General features: G+C 38.2%; 1 protein-coding gene across 3 annotated transcripts in view; it reads left to right on the plus strand.

Moving 5' to 3' along the window:
* The first annotated feature begins 421 nt into the window (after positions 1-421).
* The window catches only part of TOP2B (DNA topoisomerase II beta), a 61,193-nt gene continuing 39,387 nt past the window's right edge, over positions 422-22,227 (plus strand). The window contains exons 1-6 of one of the 3 annotated variants that reach the window (XM_043893859.1): positions 422-662; positions 14,086-14,256; positions 15,197-15,287; positions 16,589-16,652; positions 21,070-21,215; positions 22,065-22,162. In XM_043893859.1, the coding sequence (XP_043749794.1) occupies positions 603-662; positions 14,086-14,256; positions 15,197-15,287; positions 16,589-16,652; positions 21,070-21,215; positions 22,065-22,162 (630 nt within the window). In that variant the 5' untranslated portion in view covers positions 422-602. The remainder of the gene's footprint in view (positions 663-14,085; positions 14,257-15,196; positions 15,288-16,588; positions 16,653-21,069; positions 21,216-22,064; positions 22,163-22,227) is intronic. The other 2 variants (XM_043893856.1, XM_043893857.1) reach the window with 2 other exon arrangements.

Below are 22,227 nucleotides of genomic sequence, written 5' to 3' on the forward strand. Positions count from 1 at the left end.
CCAGCCCTCCCTGGGTGCGAGTGTGTGTGCGGTGTTATGCCGGACTGGAGGGAGGCGACCGCGGCCGCGGCGGCTCCGCTTATTGTCCGTCTCGGCGAGGGGCTGTGAGGAAGTCGGGCTGCGACGCGGCCGACACACGCAGCTTCGGCTTCAGCAGCAACCTCGCTCCAGCTCCCCGAGGGGCGGCCTCCGCGGAGCCTGAGAAGAGACAGAGCGCCGTCGCGTCCCCGGCGCTGCCGCCGCGTCCGGACGCCCGACTGCCGGCCGCGCTCGCCGCCCGCACTCGGGCCCTCGGCCCGGCGGGGAGGAGGCCGCGCCGCCGCCCACCGCCGGCTTCGGCGCTTCCTGCTCCGGCGCCGCCGCCTCAGGGCCGCGCTAGGCCCGGGCGCCGCGGCCGCGCGCCTCGAGTTTGAGGGCGGCGGGCGGCGCGGCCTCCTCAGCGGGCTCGGCCGGGCATCCGCCCCGGGCTTGGCGATGGGGCGCGGGGGGCGGCGCCGCTAGGAGCGCGGCGGGCGCGCGGTCGGTGCGGAGCGGAGCGGGCGGCCGGGTGGCCGGCGGGCGGCGGAGCGGCGGTCTCGGGCCCGGAGCGGAGGAGGCGCGCCATGGCCAAGGCGGGCGGCGGCGGCGCGGGAGCCGGCGGCCACGGGGCGCTGACCTGGGTGGTGAGTGGGGCGGCGGGGCGGGCGGGGGTCCGGGCCGCGGTATTGTTCCCCGCCCGCGGCGCCGGGGGTGGCGGGGAGGAGGGTCCCCGCCCGGCGGGAGGAGGGTGGGAGGACAGGGAAACCCGGCCCCCCGGAGCGCGCCCCGTCGGGGCGGCTGCCAGCCGAACCCCTGTCCGCCGCTTTCTTTCTTCTCTGCCTCGGTGGAGGTTCGAGCGCGCAACGCGCACCTGAAACTTGGGGCGACTAGCCGTCCGTCAGCAGCGCCTGGAGCCCCGTCTCTGCTCCTCCCCGGGGCTGGGGGCCTGGGGGCCGGGGGTGGCAGTGGTGCGTGTGTGTCCGTGTCCTGAGAGCCTCCGGAGAGGCGCCCGGCCGCGAGTGTGTGCGCGCGCGCCCGCGCGTGTGTCTGTGTTGTAAACGCTGTACCGCGTCTGACGCCCTCCTCTCGGAGGAGAACGGGTTTGGCCGGGGCACTCGGCTCTGGGGAGTACCCTTCGGTCCCGAGAGGCTCGCCGGGTGGAAAGCGCATTCGGGATGCCGTCCGCAGCAGTGAATGTTACACTGTAGGGCGTCCATCTGTCACAGCGGGATTATTGAAAGAAGCGCTTACCTGTGTCAGCATCGCAGGCCAGACGGGGTGGGGGCTGCGCGGGGAGTGTTGGAGAGGTGACCCGAGTGGTTCGACCTGGAGTTGAAGGCTTGCGGCGGCGCTCAGTTCTTGCTGGCAAAGTAGTAGAGGGAAGACCTTAGAGGGATCCGATTCCCACGGCGGATCGATAATTCACCCGCATTTCACTTGCTCAGCACCGAGTTCAGACCAGGGTCACTTCCTATACACACTGCCCAGCTCAGCCAACTGGCTGTGTATCCAGGAGAAAAGTAAAAAGCGTTACTTTTTCCCAGGGACTTTTTCGATGGACCTTCCGTTTTTTAAAACACCTAAGGAAACTCGTATTGGCTTTTTTTTTTTTTAAAGAAAGTTTTTCGTATATTTTGTTTGCTTGTTTGGGTAAGGGTTAGGTGAGTTGAATAGCAGTTCTGTTATATTGACAAGCATTCCTTGTCATAAAGGATGTTACTGATAACAGGAAACTACATATTTATGTTTGCATGCCAAGGTGCAGACTGTCATCGCTGGATCTCTCCGAATTTTGTATGTTACTTCAGTAATGTATAGTATGCATGAATAGACTAGAGCCAGGAAGGAGAAAGTGTTGATAATAAGTTAGCCGTCCCTGTGAACATGGGGGTTGGGGGCCTTTTACCCTTCTTACTAAAATCAAACAACTTTCGAAAATAACAACACTTCTAGGTTAGCCAGATGGTTCTCATTCACTGTTTGGAACTGTGGAGGCCTGATCAGTGTTTCCTCTGAGAACAGCTGATTCTCTGTAATGGTAAATATTTTGCTCCAAGATTGAATTGGTTAGCTTTAATAGTTAAAAGCAGTAGTTTGTTTACTGTTAGTTAATTTTGTAGATGATTAAATGACTACTTTTTCTTTCACGCTCAATAGAAAATTTTCATCCATATGAAAAGTTTGATGAAACTTAGAGGATATCATTCAAAATCAGAAAAATTCATTTGAAACTATAATTGACTTACTGATTAAATATTTTCTCATTATAAAAACTATTAAGGGAAATAGAGTAAAATTAAAGTAAAAATCACTTACTCTTTATAAATTATATCCTCCTGTTGAATTAGAACTTTATTAAAAAGGTAATCACTCCATAAGTTCACTTTAAGATTTGATGCTTGCTTTAAATTTAAGTTGGGTTTTGTGGGCATCTTTATGTCTGTAATACACATCATCGACCATAGGCCATAGTTTAATTTTATTGGGGGCAATATAGGGAAGTGGTTGTGAGCATGGACTTTGTCAGATTGAGGTAGATTTGGATCCTGTCTCTAACAGTCACTGCGACTTTGCGAAAGGGGCCTAATCTTTCTAAACCTATTTCTTCATCTGTAAAGTAAGATTGCATTGATAATTAAATGAGACAATATATGTAGCACATTGCTGGGCTTAATAAATGTTTGCCTTTGTCAGTGAAGCTCAAGAAGCATACATTAAGAAGGGTAAAGTTGTTTTCACACAGAATATTTTTGAGCCAGAGTGAAAGAATTTTATTCCTTTGCGAGGGTTAGGGATTTGTTGCGGAGGTCATCTATTTCTGAAGACAGTTAATTTTGCTTGCTTTATTGAAACATGTTATATTGCTACCTCTTTGTGGGTAATGGGAAGAAATAAAAATGGAATTAGTCCCTGATATTTTCCTTCTTTTTAGGGAGCTGGGGGTGTGGTAATGGCCAAGTGTTGGCATGTGTGCCACCAGGTAGTGTTAATGTTGTCACTTCTCAAAAGTTTACATTTCAGTGTCTGAAACCACAAAGCACAGTGGTTTAAAATTATTAACTTCTTTTAATAGTGCACTGGGTTTATGCTTGATTTGCAGTATCTTAAGTTTTTTTTAAATTAAAAAGTGAAAAATACAAGTACTATAGTATAACTATTTTGAATAAAAATTGACAACAGCTGTGAAGGCTTCTCTGAAGCAAACAGAATTTCTTGAATTAAGTTTTAGTTTGTAAAGTTTGATTTGTAGACTAATAATCTATTTCATTCAGTCAGTCTTTTATCATGTTTAAGTGGTTGTAAAAATAAATGTATGGAAATATTAGAATATAGTTAATCTCTTTATTAATATTCACCTTTTCCCAGTCCTACTCTAATTTGGTAAATTAAAAAAAACATTATAATAGAAAATATTAGGCCTATACAATTATGATGGTCAGAATGATGCAGAGACACTATCATCAAGCTTCAGTGGTCATCAGCTCAAGGTCACTCACCCTTCCCTTTCTCATTATTTGAAGCAAAGCAAATCCACTTTATTTGTAAATATTTCAGTATTTCTAAAATGTAAGTTTCTGAAGTATAAAATTACCATTAACTATGGAGTTCTTTAAAAGTAAAATTGAATGAGATATAAAATTTTTTGACCATGAATATTTCTAGTTTAGGAAACTTGACTGTGTATATAAATGCTGTTTAAATATTTGTATTAAAATTTTTGCTTTAGTGGCTTATTTTTATAAGTCTAAACTCCTCAACCAGACTTTCAAGTCAATTTTTTTTATAAACTATGTTCCAATTGACATTGATTCCACATCTTCCTCATAGTTAGAGTTCCCTCTTCACATGTCCCCTGGGCATCACACTTGTTTCTGTCACTTTGGGTTCTTGTCTTCCAACAGGGCTGCCTTTTCCTCTTCCTTTTACCAGTCTAAATAACACTTCAAGGCTAGCTCAGAGTCTCACCAAAGTTTTCTTACCCTTATGGATCATAAAACATAAATGTTCTTTTAAATGTAACTTTCACGGTGTGATACTTTTGTTTTAACAATTAGATTATCAGCTCTTAAAGTTAGAGACCATGTATCCTTTATAGTTTTTAGCAATAAGCTGGATACTTAGTCCAAACTTAGTTATTATTGGTTAACTTAGTTAACCAATTATATAGTTGACATACTGACTTCCTGAAAAGTCTTCTGCTCTTAGGACAAGTGATTAGGTTCAATGTTCTTTAGATACATTCTCAAGTAACTAATTGCAGTATTTAGAAACAGTTTTTATAGAGTGTTCTAACTTTTCTGAATAGAAGTGTGTCCACCAATAGTTTCAGATACATTAAATACTGGTAGCAACAGTTGCATTTTACTAAGTATGTTAAAAATAAAAAAAAACCTCTTCTGTATTTTTAAAAATCTTAGTATAAATAGGACCCAGTTTTAAAAAAGAGGGGAGATCAGTAAAATTATAGCCATTTCCAGGGATGGAAACAGGAGTTTACAAATTAGGTAACAAAGTGTGAATTACATGGCTAAGGCAAAGGTGGGGTTTAAACCAGCCCTGTGGGCTTCCTGGTAGCTCAGTTGGTAAAGAATCTGTCTGCAATGCAGGAGACCCTGGTTCAATTCCTGGGTCAGGAAGATCTGCTGGAGAAGGGATAGGCTACCCATTCAGGTGTTCTTGGGTTTCCCTGGTGGCTCAGCTGATAAAGAAAGAATCTGCCCGCAATGCGGGAGACCTGGGTTTGATCCCTGGGTTGGGAAGATACCCTGGAGAAGGGAAAGGCTTACCCACTCCAGTATTCGGGGCTAGAGAATTCCATGGACTATACAGTCCATGGGGTCGCAAAGAGTCTGAGGCGACTGAGCGACTTTCACTTCACTTTCACTTTGTTCTTAACCATCCTTTACACACTCCCCTGCTTAAAAAGTTACAACCAAAGCAGTTTGTCTTTGATATGGTGATATCACAAGGTAAAAGGAGAAAAGCCTCCTGAGGAATATGTGTATACCTCTTTCTAATAACCTTTCTTTTACTTTCACATGAAAGACTAGGGAGTACACTTCCTTTTCAAGGTATATGTATTTTGAATAGCATTGTAAGCATGATGCCTTTTAAGAATGTGGGCTACAAAATCATATCACCTGGTTTCATAACTCAGCTTTTCCATACTAACTTTGTTAGCTTAAATTCTTCAAACCTCAGTTTCCTTGCTGTAAAAAGGGAATCAGTAGTAGTAGTGTCTACTTCCTGGAACTTTTATGAGGCTTGAGAGTATTCATTTAATTCCCACAATGCTTTGCACACAGTAAACTCTTAGATGAGTGTCCATGTGTGTGCACACGTGTGCACACACAGACACTGGTATCCCCCTTCTTTATATTTAAAAATATCCAGTGATTAATATTTTCATTTTTGAGTCAGAAGATTTTTGTATTGCAAAATGATCACCACAATAAGTCTAGTTAATATCACCATACATAGTTACATATTTTTTTCCTTGTGATGAAATTTTAAAAACCTACTCTTAACAACACAGAAGCATTAACTATACAACATGGTACTGTTAACTATAGTTGCCTTTCTGTACATTACATCCCAGGACTTAGTTACTTTATAACTGGAAGTTTGTACTTTTTGACCACCTTCACCTATTCCCCTCCCCGCCCTCAACTCTGACAACCATTAATTTGTTCTCTGTATCTATGAATAAATAGATAGATTGCTTTTTGTTTTGCTTTAGATTCCAAATATAAATAAGATCGTACAGTGTTTTTGTCTTTCTCTCTCTGACTTATTTCACTAAATGTGAATCCTCTTTAAATCTACCCATGTTGTTCCAAATGGCAAGATTTCATTCTCTTTATGACTGAATAATATTCCACTGTATAGAAATACCACATTTTCTTTATCCATTCATTCATTGATGGACATTTATGTTGCTTCCTTGTCTTAGCTTTTGTAAACAATGCTGCAGTGAACCTGGGCGTTCATATAGCCTTTCAAATTAGTGTTTTCATTTTCCTCATGTAAATACCCGGGAGTGGAGTTGCTGGATCACATGATAATTCTATTTTAAATTTTCTCAGGGACTTTCACATTATTTTAGATAGTGACTACACCAGTGTACAGAATGTACATGAATGTACACAGGGGTCCTTTTCTCCACATTCTGCCAATACTTGTTATTTCAATATTAACCATTCTGACAGGTGTGAAGTGGTATCTCACTGTGGTTTTGATTTGCATTTTCCTGAGATTAGAGATGTTGAACACCTTTCACATACCTGTTGGCCGTTTGTCGTCTTTGGAAAAATGTCTATTTATATCCGCTGCCCAGTTTTTAATGAATCTATCTTTTGCCCTTGAGTTGTATGAATTCTTCATATATTTTGAATATTAACTCTTTATCAGGTATGTGGTTTACAGATATTTTCTCCCACTTGGTAGTGTGCCTTTCAAGTTCGATGGCTTTCCTTTGCTGTGTGGAGCTTTGTAGTTTGTTGTAGTCTTGCATGTTTATTTTTGCTTTGGGGGTCAAGTAAGAAAACCATTGCCAAGACTGATGTCACAGCGTGTACTCCTGGTTTTCCTCTAGGACTTTTATGGTTTCAGGTCTTACGTTCAAGTCTTTAATCATCTTGTGTTAGTTTTCTGTATGGTGTAAGATAGGGGTCCAGTTTAATTTTTTGCATGTGGTTGTCCTTTTTTTTTTCTCAACACCACTTATTTGTAATTTTATTTTTGGCTGCACTGGGTCTTCGTTGCTGTGAGCAGGGCCTCCTCTCGCGTTGCTGTGTGTGGCTTCTCCTGTGGCGGCCTCTCTTGTGTGGAGCCTGGGCCCCGGGGTGCCTCGGGCTGCAGTAGTTGTGGCTCCCAGGCTCTGGAGCGCAGGCTCAGAGTTGTGGCTCACGGGCTGGCTTGCTCTGTGGCCTGTGGGATCTTCCCAGGTCAGGGATCAAACCCTTGTCTCCTGCACTGGCAGGCAGATTCCTTACCACTGAGCCACCAGGGAAGCCCCTCAACACCACTTATTGGAGAGATTGTCCTTTTTCCAGTGTGTATTCCTGCCAACTTTGTCGTAAAGTAATTGACCATATAGGCATGGGTTTGGAGAAGGCAGTGGCGCCCCACTCCAGTACTCTTGCCTAGGAAATCCCATGGACGGAGGAACCTGGTGGGCTACAGTCCATGGGGTCGCTAACAGTCGGACACGAGTGAGCGACTTCACTTTCACTTCTCACTTTCAGGCACTGGAGAAGGAAATGGCAACCCACTCCTGTGTTCTTGCCTGGAGAATCCCAGGGATGGGAGCCTGGTGGGCTGCCGTCTATGGGGTCGCACAGAGTCGGACACGACTGACGTGACTTAGCAGCAGCAGCAGGCATGGGTTTATTTCTGGGGTCTGTTCTGTTCCACTGATCCGTATGTCTTTTTCTTTTTAATGCTATTACCATACTGTTTTGATTACTGTATTACTTTGTAAATAGTGATATAGTTAGTTTTTGTTTCCTTTTTTGCCTGCGCCGTGGCATATGTGGGATCTTAGTTCTCCTGCATCGGCAGTGCAGTCATAACCACTGGACTGCCAGGGAAAAGTGAAAGTTAGTCGCTCAGCCGTGTCCGACTCTTTGCAACCCCATGGACTGTAGCCTGCCCGGCTCCTCTGGCCATGGGATTCTCCAGGCAAGAATACTGGAGTGGGTTTCCATTTCCTTCTCCAGGGGATCTTCCCGACCCAGGGATCGAACCCAGGTCTCCTGCATTGCAGGCAGATTCTTTACCAACTGAGCCACTAGAGAAGCCCCAAGAAGTCCCTATAATAAAGTTTTAAATTTGGGAGTGTGATGCTCCAGCTTTGTTCTTTTTCAAGATTGCTTGGGCAGTTCAGTTTTGTGGTTCCATATACATTTTAAGATTATTTATTCTATTTCTGTGAAAAGTGTTGAAATGCTGATACGAATTACATTGAATCTGCAAGATTGCCTTGGGAAATTGGACATTTTAGCAATATTAATTCTTCTTATCCATGAACATAGAATTTCTTGCCATTTATTTTTGTCTTCAACTTCTTTAATCAGTGTCTTATAGTTTTCAATATTGAGGTCTTTTACCTTCTTGTATAAATTTATTCCTGGGTATGGACTTCCCTGGCCATCCAGTGGTTAAGACTCCACACTCCTACATAGAGCATATATATATATAATATGTTATATATTATATTGTATATTTTTTCCTGGTATTTTAATTTTTGTTGTTGCCATTATAAATGGAATTGTTTTCTCGGTTTTTGACAGTTCACTGTTAGTTTACAGAAACACAGTGGATTTTTGATTTTGTATCCGGCAGCTTTCCTAAATTTGTTCGTTCGTTCGTTCTAATAATTGTATGGTGGAGTCTTTAGGGTTTTCTCTACATAATATCATTTTGTCTTCAATTAGTGACAATTTTACTTCTTTTTGATTTGGATTCTTTTTAGAGAAAGTATTTTTTATTTTCACTGTGGACATTTAAGCATTTCTTATGATATTAAAGTATCCCTCATCTTCTAACTTCTCTCCTGTCCCTTGGTTTGGGAGGGCATATCTGGAGACACATTGTGATTTTTGTTTTTATTAATGGTGGGTAGATAGCATGGCCCTGGTTATATGGATGAGGATTATATGGGTGATAAAATGAATATCAAAGCATGGCAGCCTTGAGGGAGAGAAGAGAAGGCAATATTATGAAATTGTACCGTGGACTCAGAGGGAGTCTTTGTAGAAGATAGAAGAGGCTTGTTGCTAAGCTTTTGCTGGTCCACCTCCTGTTGGCTTGGTGATGGTGAGATTTCTCTGCCTGTTGTGTGAAGGAGTGGCTCAGTTCCTTTTTTTGCACCAACTGGCAAACCATCTCCTTTCCCCTCTTTGGCAGCAGTTCTTTCTCCCACAGAAAAACAAATTGAGTGATTGCCCCAAATTGCTGTGCATCAGGTGACCACTCTGTAAATGGAAGAATCTTTCTTTTTACAGAATGATCTTCGTACATACTTTCTGAAATTAGGAGTTTGTTTTATTGAAATTTTTTCTTTTCTAGTACTTGAGAAATGTTCTTGATAAAGGTTGCATCTTTGACTATTATTAAATCTATATTCTTTTATTAGAAGTTAGCATTATGGCAAAAACGCTATAAAATAGATTAATATTTTAAAATAGATTTTAATATATTTTGACATTTTTGTTATAATTTAAGAATTCTCAGTGCATTAGTGCATTGTCTAACATGGCAGTCAGCTTTTGAACTTTAGAAAAAGTCATATATCATCATATGTATAAATCACAAATGATTAATCACAAATCAAAATTGTAGATATATGGAGAATGTTTTAACATGGGTTTAGTTTGCATTTTCATTGTCTTTAGTTATATGTGGGAGTGAAAATGTTGCCCTGAGTGCTTAGATTCCATTATTTACTGCTATAAATAGTTTGACTTGTCCACACAAAGACAATAAAATAAATTACAGATAAACTTAACTCCTAAGATTTCAATTTTATCAAACCGTAATGAAAATTTATTCAGAATGCTCTTGGTAGTTGATTATTTTTGAGGGCATACCGTTAATTTGTATTCAACATGAAATACTTAGTGCAGTTACTACAGTACAACATATTATAAAACAAATAATACTTTTACATAGTACAAATACTGTGAGCATACAGGATAAGAAAAAGTTGAATCATTTTTTAATCAGAAGACCCCTTGTTTTCAATGTTGAAAATAAGCATAATTCTCTTAGCCTATAGGTATTGAAGGGGCTTCCCACGTGGCACAGTGGTAAAGAATCTGCCTGCCAATGCAGGAGATGTAAGAGATGTTTGATCCCTGGGTCTGAAAGATCCCCTTGGAGGAGGGCATGGAAACCCACTCCAGTACTCTTGCCTGGAGAATCCCCTGGACAGAGGAGCCTGGCAGGCTACAGTCCACGGGGTCACAGAGAGTGGGACGCATGCATGAAGCGTCTCTGCATGCAGAGGTATCGACTGTGTATCATTCTCCTTTCATGTGAGGGATTGAGAGTGCTTTTTATAAACATGCAGACGTGAGTTTGCTGGACTATTTCTGTTGAAGCTAATTTCTTAATCTTTTTTCTGAATATTATCAACAACAGTGTTTAAACTGAATTTCTATTCAGAGTGACTTTCTCTTTAAGAGCTTGAGATAATGGTTATAGTTACTGTGGGGAAAGTGATCAGTGAACTTTTTTCATTTACTTTCTCTGTTCTCAGGCTAAGGATGTTGTATTTACATCTGTTGGTTCAAGGGATGAGGTCATCCCATTGAAGGGTGTAGAGTTACCCTTTCTTCCTTTCCCCCCAGATTTTGATTTTTAGTGGCTTGGACAATATTTAGGGGGCAACTTTCTAATAACATACAGGAGCTGCTAGAGATCGTTAATCCAGGCATCTTTCAGAAAAGCTGATAGACTTCTCAGGGGAGAGCCTCCTGGGTTTACTGCCTGGAGTCGGTGAGCAGTGCAGGCTGCCGCTTGTTGAGGGTAGGAAGGTATAGATACGTCCACCCGCGGTATGGACTTCTGCCAGGAGCCCCCTGCCAGGACCCCTTGGCCTGTTTGTTCTGGTTTCTCTTACCTTTTTACCTAGATTCTAGTGAGAAAGTGGGGGCTGCAGAAGTAGTAAGGAGGACAAACAGTGCCTCTAGGAAACAGTGTTACTTCAGTGTTACTCTAGCTTAATTATGTTTTCATATACATAAATTAATAAGCTTTTAAAACGCTTTAATATATGTTCACTGTAGAACATTAGAGAATGTCTATCAGAAGAGAAAATGAAAAGCATTTCTACTACTCACTTGTAATTTTTCTGGCTATTCTGTTGGGTATATTTCATAATTTCTCTAGACATGTATATATTGTGTGTGATTTTTTTTCTGATGAAAATGGACTCACATTTTTTTAAATATGCTTTTATAACTTTATTCTCTGAACACTATAGTTTTCTTTAAAAACTATTTATGGCTGTGCAGGATTTTCTCTAGTTGTGGTGTGTGCGAGCTTCTCATTGTGGTAGCTTCTCTTATTGCTGAGCGCAACCTCTAGGGCATAAGGGCTCAGGAGTTGTGGCTCGCAGGCTTGGTTGTATTCCATGGCATGTGGGAGCTTCCCAGACCAGGGGTCAAACCCTGCACTGGCAGGCGGATTCTCTACCACTGAGCCATCAAGGAAACCCTAAACAGTATAGTTTTAATAAGCTACTGATTTAAACATACTTGATTATGTACAATTTCATATAAAAGTTATAGTAAGAGAAATTTATAATATACCTATTTTTTGGTATAGGCAATTAAAAGTGTTTACTCAATGAAATAGTCAGGTTTAAAGCTTTACATGAAGTTTTGAAATTATTTAAAATCTTCATTGTGAATTGATTTGAAGTATCTACAAGCCATCTGTTTTATTGTGATATTCTGTAGATAATGTTTATTCTTTAATGCTTTTCACTACTTTAGATAGAATGATACCTTTTTTCCTTTCCTCAACATGTGTCGTATGATACTTAGGAAGAAATATTTTGGCATAAAATGCTTTAAGTATATCATCACACTTATTTTTTGATATTTATGTATTATTCCTCCAGAAAATTACGAATAGTAATCTGACAAAGCTGACTGCTTTTTGCATAGTCTCTGGCTTTTGAGAGTTTATTCTAGCAAAAATGACAACTTTTTGAAATTGATAGGGATCTAGTAGGTGCAAACCAAACATTCCCTATTCTCATGTACCCACTTGGGAGGAGGAGTGAGGTAGGTTTTCACCCTGTTTTCCATACCTGTGTGCCACTTTGCATGTATGCATGCATGCTAAGTTGCTTCAGTCATGTCTGACTCTTTGTGACCCTCTGGGCTGTATCTCAGTGTTATCAGGGCCAAATGCAGAGCCCAGATTAGGTAACCGTGGGCCTTTGTGAGAGTCTATAATCTTACAAATGTTTTCTTTGTGGTGGGATTTGTTTTGGATGAGTAACCTGAGATAGGAAAGCCTTTACTTGCATGGTTATTATAAGTTCCATATAACTTTATGCCAAAATTGCATACAGTTCTAAGTTAATGGTAAGAGGTTACTGTTATCCACCTTTGAATGCATGGTATTTATTATTCTTAAGCACTTAAAGAATGTGATCTTAGTAATTATATTTTTTCTAACTATTGAGGACCCATTAAAAATCAGTTATGTTTTTATTGTTAAGTTAATTTCTGTGAATTATCTCAAAAAGTGAGGAACATCATTAGAAATTTGGAGACTGACATTTAAAAAATATAGTTCATTTTTCTGGCCTCCTAGTTCATCATCCAACTAACTTGATAGAAACAGAATATGAAGACTTTATGAAATAATTATTTTTCTTATGTCCAAAGCTATTTTTAATTGACTCTGAGCAGCGTTAATGGGTAACCATATAAATCAAAGAATATGTAAGAAAATCTCTTTAATTTTATGTAAAATTTATGGCATTGGAAGATTATAATTGATACTTGGATTTCCATAGGTTTTGTTTGTTAAAAGCTTGCTCAGGTTTAGTCTACTCAGAGGTCATGTATTTTGATTTTTAAATGTACATTTGGCATGCTTTTTAAAAATAATAACTTTAAAGATGATGGTATGGATATGTTTAAGTCTCAAATTGAAGTGGTGTGTTGCTTGCTTGTTGAAATGCACAAAATCTCTCCATCTCCCATTGTTTGTCTTCTATTTCATTTCTACCAAAATTCAAAGACCTATGAAAATATCTCATTGTGTCTTATGTTTGAGTTACTTTGGGACTCAAAAAAAGGATAGGCCATCATAATAACTCTCTGTTAGTGAGATATCTAATTTGTCAGCATTAGGGAGTTCCAGAAGTAGAAAGATGTTTTCCTTGCTGCTATTTAAAAAACAGGGAAATCTGCAGCCTGCAAAAATTTTTGTTTGGAATCCTTATCTGCTGTTAAGAATTAGAATTACAACTTCTGCCTCCATGGAATTGGCAAAGAAGAGTATACGTACACTAACTACATAGGTTACTATTTCTGCCCCCTCTTTACTGTAGTCTTCAGTAGCTTAATGGCGGGGAACTTGTATCTGGGAGCTTTTGGGACCCCTGCAGTCAGCCAGGTTCAGTCCTTGCCCACCTATAACCTGATAAGAATGGACATTCTGTGGAAAGTGTTTAAAAATTACCTAACTTCTGGCGGCGCTGGGTCTCGCCTGATGTGCGCAGGCTTCCTTTAGTTGCAGAGAGCCCCTGCTGCTCTCTAGGTGCAGTGCACGGGCTTCGCACTGCAGTGGCTTCTCTTGTGGAGCACTGGAATTAGTTGCTCTGCGGGATGTGGGATCTTCCTGGACCAGGGATTGAACCCGTGTCCCCTACATTGGCAAGTGAATTCTTAACCACTGGACCACCAGGGAAGTCCTTCTTCCCAGGGAAAGTTTTGAGGACTTAAAACATTAATCTGGTATCTTATAGAATTGGGAAATATTTATTTCTTGATTGAATAGTTGTTGGCTGTTCTAGCAGTTCTGGTGTCTGTGTTGACCTACTTTCTGGGTTCAGTCAAAACTGCAGTTTCACACTATATTACAAAAAGAACTAAACTGTCAGTAAATAGACCTGTGTTTTTTGTTGTTTAGTTGCTAAGTTATGTCTGACTCTTGGCAACACCATGGACTGCAGCGTACCAGGTTTCCCTGTCCTTCACTATCTCCCAGAGTTTGCTCAAACTCATGTCCATTGAGTCAGTGATTCTATCCAACCATCTCATTCTTTGTCACCCCGTTCTCCTCTGGCTCTCAATCTTTCCCAGCATCAGCGTCTTTTCTAGTGAGTCGACTCTTTGATCAGATGGCTAAGTATTAGAGCTTCACCATCAGACCTTCTAACGAATATTCAGGGTTGATTTTTTTTAATAAAACTTAATAAAAATGAGCCTGAAAGATAGATTTTCTCTTTAACAACAAAATAATGTCATGTGTCCATATACATTTTAGTTTACCCTTTGATAGGTTATTTAAATTTGATTTTTTGGTTAATTTTAGACTCTTTTTGATCAGAACAATGCTGCAAAAAAGGAAGAGTCAGAAATCGTACACAGAAATGATTCTTCAAAGAAACTGTCTGTCGAGAGAGTGTACCAGAAAAAGACACAGCTCGAACACATTCTCCTTCGTCCTGACACGTACATTGGGTCAGTGGAGCCATTGACACAGGTAGTTATTAAATTTTACTGAAATTAGATGTATATCTGTATCTACTGAATAACATTTTTGTGATTATATGGTTTGTGAATACATAATTTCATGTGTCTGGTAATAACGCAAAGTAGGGAGAGCGATCTAAGAGGCAGAAATGTCTTCATTTCCTACTAGGGATTATAAAACTAGGAGATAAAAACTGAGAAGTATAGAGTATAGGGAAGTGTATAGTAAAATGGTGCTTTATGAACTTCTTAAAAGTTCTTAAGTTCTGGCCGTGGTTTATTTTAAATTATAGAATTTATATGTACACATTGACTATTGTTTAATACTTACTTGGCTTACACTTAAAGTCTTATTTGATTCTAGCAATTTTGGGGAGCAGGCACTGTTTTTTCCATTCTATAAATGAAGACACTGAAGTTTAAATTTTTTTTTTTTTTTAAGTGACTTGTTCAGATCCCTCAACTAGTGAGAGCTGGGATTCATAACTAGGTGTCTTTGACTCTAACATTATGCTGCATTCATGTTATTTTACTCTATGCTGTTTATTTATTGGAAAATATAACACGTGAAGCAAAGTGTAAAGTAAATATGATTTGGTTTTTTCCCTGTTTTATCAGGTTGGCCAAAAAGTTCATTTAGGTTTCATAACATCTTGGGGAAAAACCTGAATGAACTTACTGGCCAGTTCCATATTTAAATAGTTATTAACAATTTTTGGTGCTTTACATTAAAGCTGATTTTTATGAGTAGAATACAGACTTGATATAAAACAATTTCTCAATTTATGGGCTATTTAAATTGAATATGGATTCAGTAAGGTTACTTGTGATGAAGTAATACGTTTTTCTACTTTGAAGACCTAAGTATTTACAGTGTAAATGACAAATACGGGTTTATGTTTTGTAAAACTATACTCCATAAATTCTTTTGAATTTTTCTCTCAATGCAGCTCATGTGGGTATATGATGAAGATGCAGGCATGAATTGCAGAGAGGTTACCTTTGTGCCGGGTTTATACAAGATCTTTGATGAAATTTTGGGTGAGTACTTGTTTAAGATTTAATACATTTGTTTCTATTGATATCATTTATAATGTTCCTGTATATGTAAAGCCAAACTTATAAATTTTAGAGGTATATCTCAGGTTGTTATGTTGAGTATAAATATTCTTCAGAAAATCTGTTACATGCTGTAATATGTTCATATTTCTGGACATTATATCTTTGTGTTTTGGTTTGTTCATCTGTAAAATGCGTGTATTGTATTTGGTCAGTAACCCCAAGATTAGTGTGTGGTCCTGTGAGTGCAGTTGTCTTGGGGTTGATTGCATCCCAGTTGCCAGGGAGGGCATGTTAAAGATAGATTCCAGGGCCTGATCTTTGCAGATTCAGTTAGTTTTGGGTGAGATGCATAAAATTGTGTTTCTAACCAACACATTAGGTATTTCTGTTGGTAACCAGGTTTAACAACCCTTGTTTCAAATACCTCTGCTTTCCAAATCACGCAGTTAATTCAGTCACAATAAAGTGTTGATGTGTAATTGACTCCTGGGGAGTACTCAAGACTTTGGGAATGTTTTTAGCCACACAGATGCATTAGTGCCACTGGGTTTCCTGCCAGGGTTGTGTGGGTCTCTTGAAGCTTCTTTCCGTCTTTGGGAAAAAGAAAGGAGAGTAAAACTGGTTACTTAGTTTTGTAAGTTTTGTACTTTTTGCTCATCTCACAACTATGCCAGTTTTACTTTTAGGTTATACAGTGTTTATCAGGAACATATGCCTTCTGTGATTGAAGTTCAGTTTTACACCTAGCTCAGTGTTCAAATTTTACTGAAGCCATGGTTAATGTATGCAAATATTATCAGTTGTAGTTCATAGGATTTAGCATTTTGATTTCTGTGGATGCTAAAGAGTGCCTTTCTAATTCAAAACCAACTGGTTTCAGCTCATTCTATCTATAAAATCAGTAGTTTATTGAAGGCGATCAAGAGAAAGTAGTTGTTACCAAGATAAAATATAATTAAACCCAATTTTTAACTTTTAGGCCTGAATAGGGGATTGTAAACTGCAGATGTTTGTTTTCATATATCACAAAATCATCCCCCCACCTACCCCACACCTTGTTTTGTAGAAGACATAATAGTAATTTAGTGTGACATAAAAAAATTTAAAAATATTATTTGGAAAGTAAGGTTTTGTAATAGAAGTTACCAGTAATTATTTTCTTTGACTATCACCATATGTAAATACTTACATTAAGTAGTGACGCACTTGCAGCCATGTTTGTTTATGTCATGTATGTCTGTCTAACTTTTTATATATTACTCACCAAAGTATTTTTGTAGTTAATGCAGCTGATAATAAACAGAGGGATAAGAACATGACCTGTATTAAAGTTTCTATTGATCCGTAAGTATATTTCAAGTTTAATTTTTTTTTTTTTTCAAGTTTAATTTTTTATGCTAAGCTGTTTTATTCAGGTAGTCCCAGCTTACGAACATGTCTCAAATGAATAATTCATACAGTTAGTTTCCTATTGCTTGAGACCCTGTTATTCTTACCTCTTTTAGCCAGAATGCTGTCCTCTTAGTTTCCTCTGTCGTTGAGTCTTTTCCTCCAAGGTACTTTTCTTATGGGAGCTCTCGGAGACCATTTTTCTCCCTCTCTGGTGCTGTGGACGCTGTTTTAGCTGCCGGAATAATCACTGGGTGTTTCTTCCTTTTGCTTTGGTACTCAAGGCCAGGTGCACTATCATTAGTATTATTCCAGTTACATTATGGATTAAATTTATTCTTTCATAACCAGCATTTAGGCTTTTCCGTTATTTATAACATCATTTGTAGACTGAGAACTGCTGGTAGTGTAGAATAGGTACCGGGTGTTCAGGTAATCACTATGGTGATTTCTTTTTTTTGGAGGACTGAGGGGGGTGTGAAAATAATAAAGTTCTAAGTTTGAAATATAGTTTTTACATTTATGCTATTTTCACCAGTATGCCTTTTGTAAGATACTACATTATATTTATCCCTTGTAATTTCATTAGTAGGTTAGCATGATTTTAAGATTTTTTTCCTTAACATGAAAGTTTAATAATTCAGTTACAACTGTATTGTCAATAATCTAATTTCAGAGGGCATAGTTAAGATAAATGATATAATAAAAATATAATTTATATTTGGTTATACAATGAAGTTGACTATATCTTATATGAAAATATTACTACATAACTATACTATTGAAGTTCTTGATTTTCTTTGTCTTCCTTTCTTATTTTTTTACTTGCATCATTTCTATAATGAATACACTATACTGAGAATTTAAATGGTAAGATGCATACTTAAAAGTAAGTGGTATGGTATGATGGACACTTAAAAGTTACAACTTATGCAGACATTTAAGATAGTTTTAAGGAAATTTTAGCTGTCAAGATTTCTTTTCTTCCATAGTTAGGAAATTTATTCAGTTAAAAATGATTATGTTTTAGGAGAGTAGTACAGAGTAATAGAGGTTGAATGTTTAATATCTTCATGCTTTTTAAAAAATCAGAACTGACTGAAAACTAAGGAAGAAGGCCTTCTTAAAACTACATTCCTGATGAACCTGGTTACAATTATTTGATTCTTTTATCTTAATTATCTTGGCCACATTGATCCAGCAATGTGCAGTTAAAAAACAGCTTACATAGAATCCCATTATAGCAAAGTGATTAAGAAGTGAGCTATAAAATAGTTTTGTAGACCAAATAGTGGCTCATAGTGACAAGCTTTACTTTATTCCAGATTCTGGACAAAGTAATTCTATGTAACTAGTGTCTTTATTACTGCTCTTTCTGTTTTTCATTCTTTTTAAACATCTGTGTATAGCAGATTTTATTTTTCTTTGTGCATGTGTGTTCATGAACTCTGTGTAAAAGAAAGGTTAAATTTTAATAGTTAATGGATCAAATGTAGAGAATGCACTGTCTAGCTTAGCTCTTATTATTATTACTCTTTCAATAGTACTCTGTGATGTGGAGATAAAATTTAAGTACAAAGCCATCGTTGTAAAAGATAGAGGAATAGGTCAGCAAGGGATGCTGTGTAGAATTTGGACAGCAGTTCTAAGAAGCTAGAGAATTTAAAGCAACTTCTTACAGGGGAGTTTAAAACCCATTAGATAGTATAGTGTAATGGTTAGTATTGAAACAGCTTACTTGCTAGCATCAATTTGATTAAAAACCAACAAATGTGAAAAGCACAATAACCAGAGTTCTAATTATTTCTCTAGCTTAACTGAAATTTTTTAATAGAGAGGTGACTTTGATAGAAAGTTTCAGTTTCATACTCATATAGGCTTATAGAATGTATGAGGGAAAAAAAATGTATGAGGTATCATCTTATTTTTTTGAAACTGTGAAGATGATGAATTTACAAAGTGCCTTATTTTAATTATAGTACTATATATACTAAGTAGGATGAAAAGATTTTAAAGATTTTTTCATGAATATATTGACTTTAGTGTCATTCTGAGATGTTTAAGATCTGTAATTTTCCATCCATTATCTTTCTTTATTTCCTTCAGAATTGTTCTCTATTAGTTTTAAACTCCATGAAGTGTCTTGTGTTAAAAAAAAAGATATTTAATAAGTTACACATTTTAAACTCAAGCTAGGAACTATTTCGATATTTAAAAAAATAATGCAATACAGGGCCCTCGTTTTCAAGGCTTCACTCTTGACCTCTGGATATGGGACACACAAGGTAAGGTACAGTAGCTAAGTTGAACTGTTACATACTTAAATATTTAGCTGTATATTCTGTTAAGAGCATTTACCCACACATGAGCTAACCTAATTATGTCCTGAAAAGTGAAAGTGAAGTTGCTCAATTGTGTCCAACTCTTTGCGACCCCTGTGAACTGTAGCCTAGCAGGCTTCTCTGTCCATGGGATTCTCCTGGCAAGAATACTGGAGTGGGTTGCCATTTCCTTCTCTAGAAGATCTTCCCAACCCAGGGATAGAACCCGGGTCTCCTGCATTGGAGGCAGACGCTTTAACCTCTGAGCCACCAGGGAAGATGATTATGTCCTGAGGTCCCTAGTAAATAATTTAGATTTTTTTTGGGGGGGGGCAAGTTTTAATATAAGGAATGTTGGAAAACATTGTTTTAGGCTGGGAGGACAGAAGTTGTAAATTGATTCTTGAAGTTAAGGTAAAATTTAGCTAGACAGAGAAGAAAAGAATTTTGCAGGCAAAGGAAAGCCGATGAAGAAATAAAGAATTGAGACTGAATATGGACAAGTAATAAAACTGACTTAAAGGAAAATATGATGGATGTTAGAGAATAGTAGTTCAGTTTGACTGTAAGTAGGGGTATGCATAAGGGCCTTGAACATGCAATAGAGGACTGCTAATCTTGATTTCATAGAAAACATGGAATTACTGCTGTGTCCTGGAGCAAAAAACAGTGTTATGAAAGCTGTGGTAAGTCCATCATTGTTATGAAGAATATATTTAAAGGGAGTGGCTAGTTCTGTTCTTAGCTGTGTCACAGTAATCAGTTTTTAAGGTGATACTAATTTAGACTCATACTGTGGCATTGGGAATGAAGGAAGGTGGATAGAGATGAAACAAATCTAATAGGACAAACTAATGTCTTAATGGTCAGGAGATATGAATAAAAATAACAAAGTTTGAGTCCCTGTGGTTCAGAGAGTTGAACCCATATTGCTAAAGGTGAGGGAAAGAAAAGTTGAGCCTCCATGATTTGGAGAGTTGAACCTGTATTGTGAAAAGTGAGGGAAAGAGAAGTTGATTTGCTGATTTGGGGAAAGAAAATGATGTGCTTTTTAGTCTTTTTCTTAAACTTTAAAAAATGTAATTAATTTCCTCCTGTGTCTTTGATTTTCATTTTGGCTTTTATAACTTTTTTTTAGTTGTAATAACTAGTAACTCTAGAGAGATTAAACAACGTATGTGTAAGTGAAAGAGTCTAAGAGTAATTGTGAATCAGATTGCCAAATGGTAGCTTTTAAAGATAGTTCTCTGTTGGTTATGAAGCTGTGTGTGCAAATTTGGCTCTTAAATGATAAAGGCACTGTGGGATATACTACCGAAAACAATAGGGTAGGCAAAATTTTCCGTCAGGACCACTGCCTGTGTTAAGTTGCTGTTAGCTGTAGGAACCTCTACTCCATACCATTTAGGGCTAAAAAGGATGGTTTTCTGATAGAAATACCTAAAAGATCTAAAATAGGTAATAAATATTTTAAAGTTGTTTAAGTTAGTGTGTAACAATGATTGCTATAGTATAAACAAGCCTCTAACATTTAGATGGAGAGTGGAATATGTTTCAGACAGCTTTCCTTTTCTGTCTGCATGCCTCAGCAGTCAGGTGGGAAGTGAAAATGGCCATGGCCACAGCCCTGCAGAGCCTGTGGTTCACAGGGGGTTGACTAGCAGGAAGGAGCATAGAGGTCATGGCTACTATGTATGAAAAGAAAGTGGAATTGATAGCTGGCTTCTTATACAAGCTTCACTGCTTTCACTATTGAGAAGAGTTTTGTTTTCTTGGGAGATTTTTGCAGTATTACCTGCAGAACTTAGTGACCCTAATTAGAGTTAACAACTCAGAGATGGTAATGTGTGTCCTCAGCAAGTGTTTTCTTTCTTTTTTTTTTTTTTTTTAAGCAAGTGTTTTCTTGAAAGATGAGTGAGTGTCTTCCAATTGGTAATGGCTGGCATTTTACTTATAATCATTCATGTTTATTCTGGGTCTCTTTACTTTTGATGGAAATTGATTTATCTTTAAACTATTTTAAGCTCCAAACTCTGCTTGTTTATTTACAGTGAATCTAACATTATAAGCATTTGGAATAATGGGAAAGGCATTCCAGTAGTAGAACACAAAGTAGAGAAAGTTTATGTTCCTGCATTAATTTTTGGACAGCTTTTAACCTCCAGTAACTATGACGATGATGAGAAAAAAGTAACAGGTAAAGTCTAAATGGCTGATCAGAATTTTTATTGAGAAATACTGCTCTCTTAACATAGAAGTCTGTTACTATTTCTATATAAGATATTACAGAAAAGGAAGCTTTTCTAGTTTTGTTGTGAGAAAATCCTTCTTAGAATTAATGTCTATAAAAACTATCATGTATTAGTGTTGTCTTGATCATAGTCTGATAGACACTTAACTCGCAGCACATCGACTTCTGCTAGAGCCCCTGGAGCTCTGTCTGACCCGGCCGATGGTTTGGGTTTTGAATTGGAGTACTGGTGAAAGTAAGATGCATGTGACCCTGTATCTGTCAATTTGCTTTTACATAAGCACTGTGTCTTTTGGTATCAATTAAATTACTTCTAAACCATTTTCTTTGAGTCAGGATTGAAAGTCTAGACTCTATAGAGTTGAAAGTGCTTTGACCATAGCCAGTTGTTTTTCTACTTATTTACATTTCCTAAAAGATGATTTTTTTTCCAAAACCAAAGTTCCAGGAAGTTATATAGATTAGAGTTTTGTACTAGAAGTGACTGTGATAGAAAGCTCAGATTCATACTCACATAGACTTACTGGATTGTTTGAAGATACAGTGCTTAATTTTTTTTTTAATTGTTATGAAGATAATCTACAAAATGTGTATTTTAATTATATTACTGTATGTGCTAAATCTTAATTATGTTTCTTTAAATGAAAAATCTAAATATACTTTGAAATATTCAATCAATGATTAAAATAATAAGTGGAAGCTATTTTGCAGTAGACCTGCCCTATGGTAGGTGAGTTAACAAAGTCCCTTTAAAATTGTTTTCATTAAACCTTTCACATTTAATTGTTCTTACAGGTGGTCGCAATGGTTATGGTGCAAAACTTTGTAATATTTTCAGTACAAAGTTTACAGTAGAAACTGCTTGCAAAGAATATAAACATAGTTTTAAGCAGGTATGATAGAAATGTGACTAATTCTTTTTTTAAGAATAATCATGTTTGTTGCTTTGCCAAGGTAA

Source organism: Cervus elaphus, chromosome 32, assembly GCF_910594005.1.
Source record: "Cervus elaphus chromosome 32, mCerEla1.1, whole genome shotgun sequence".
NCBI lineage: Eukaryota > Metazoa > Chordata > Mammalia > Artiodactyla > Cervidae > Cervus > Cervus elaphus.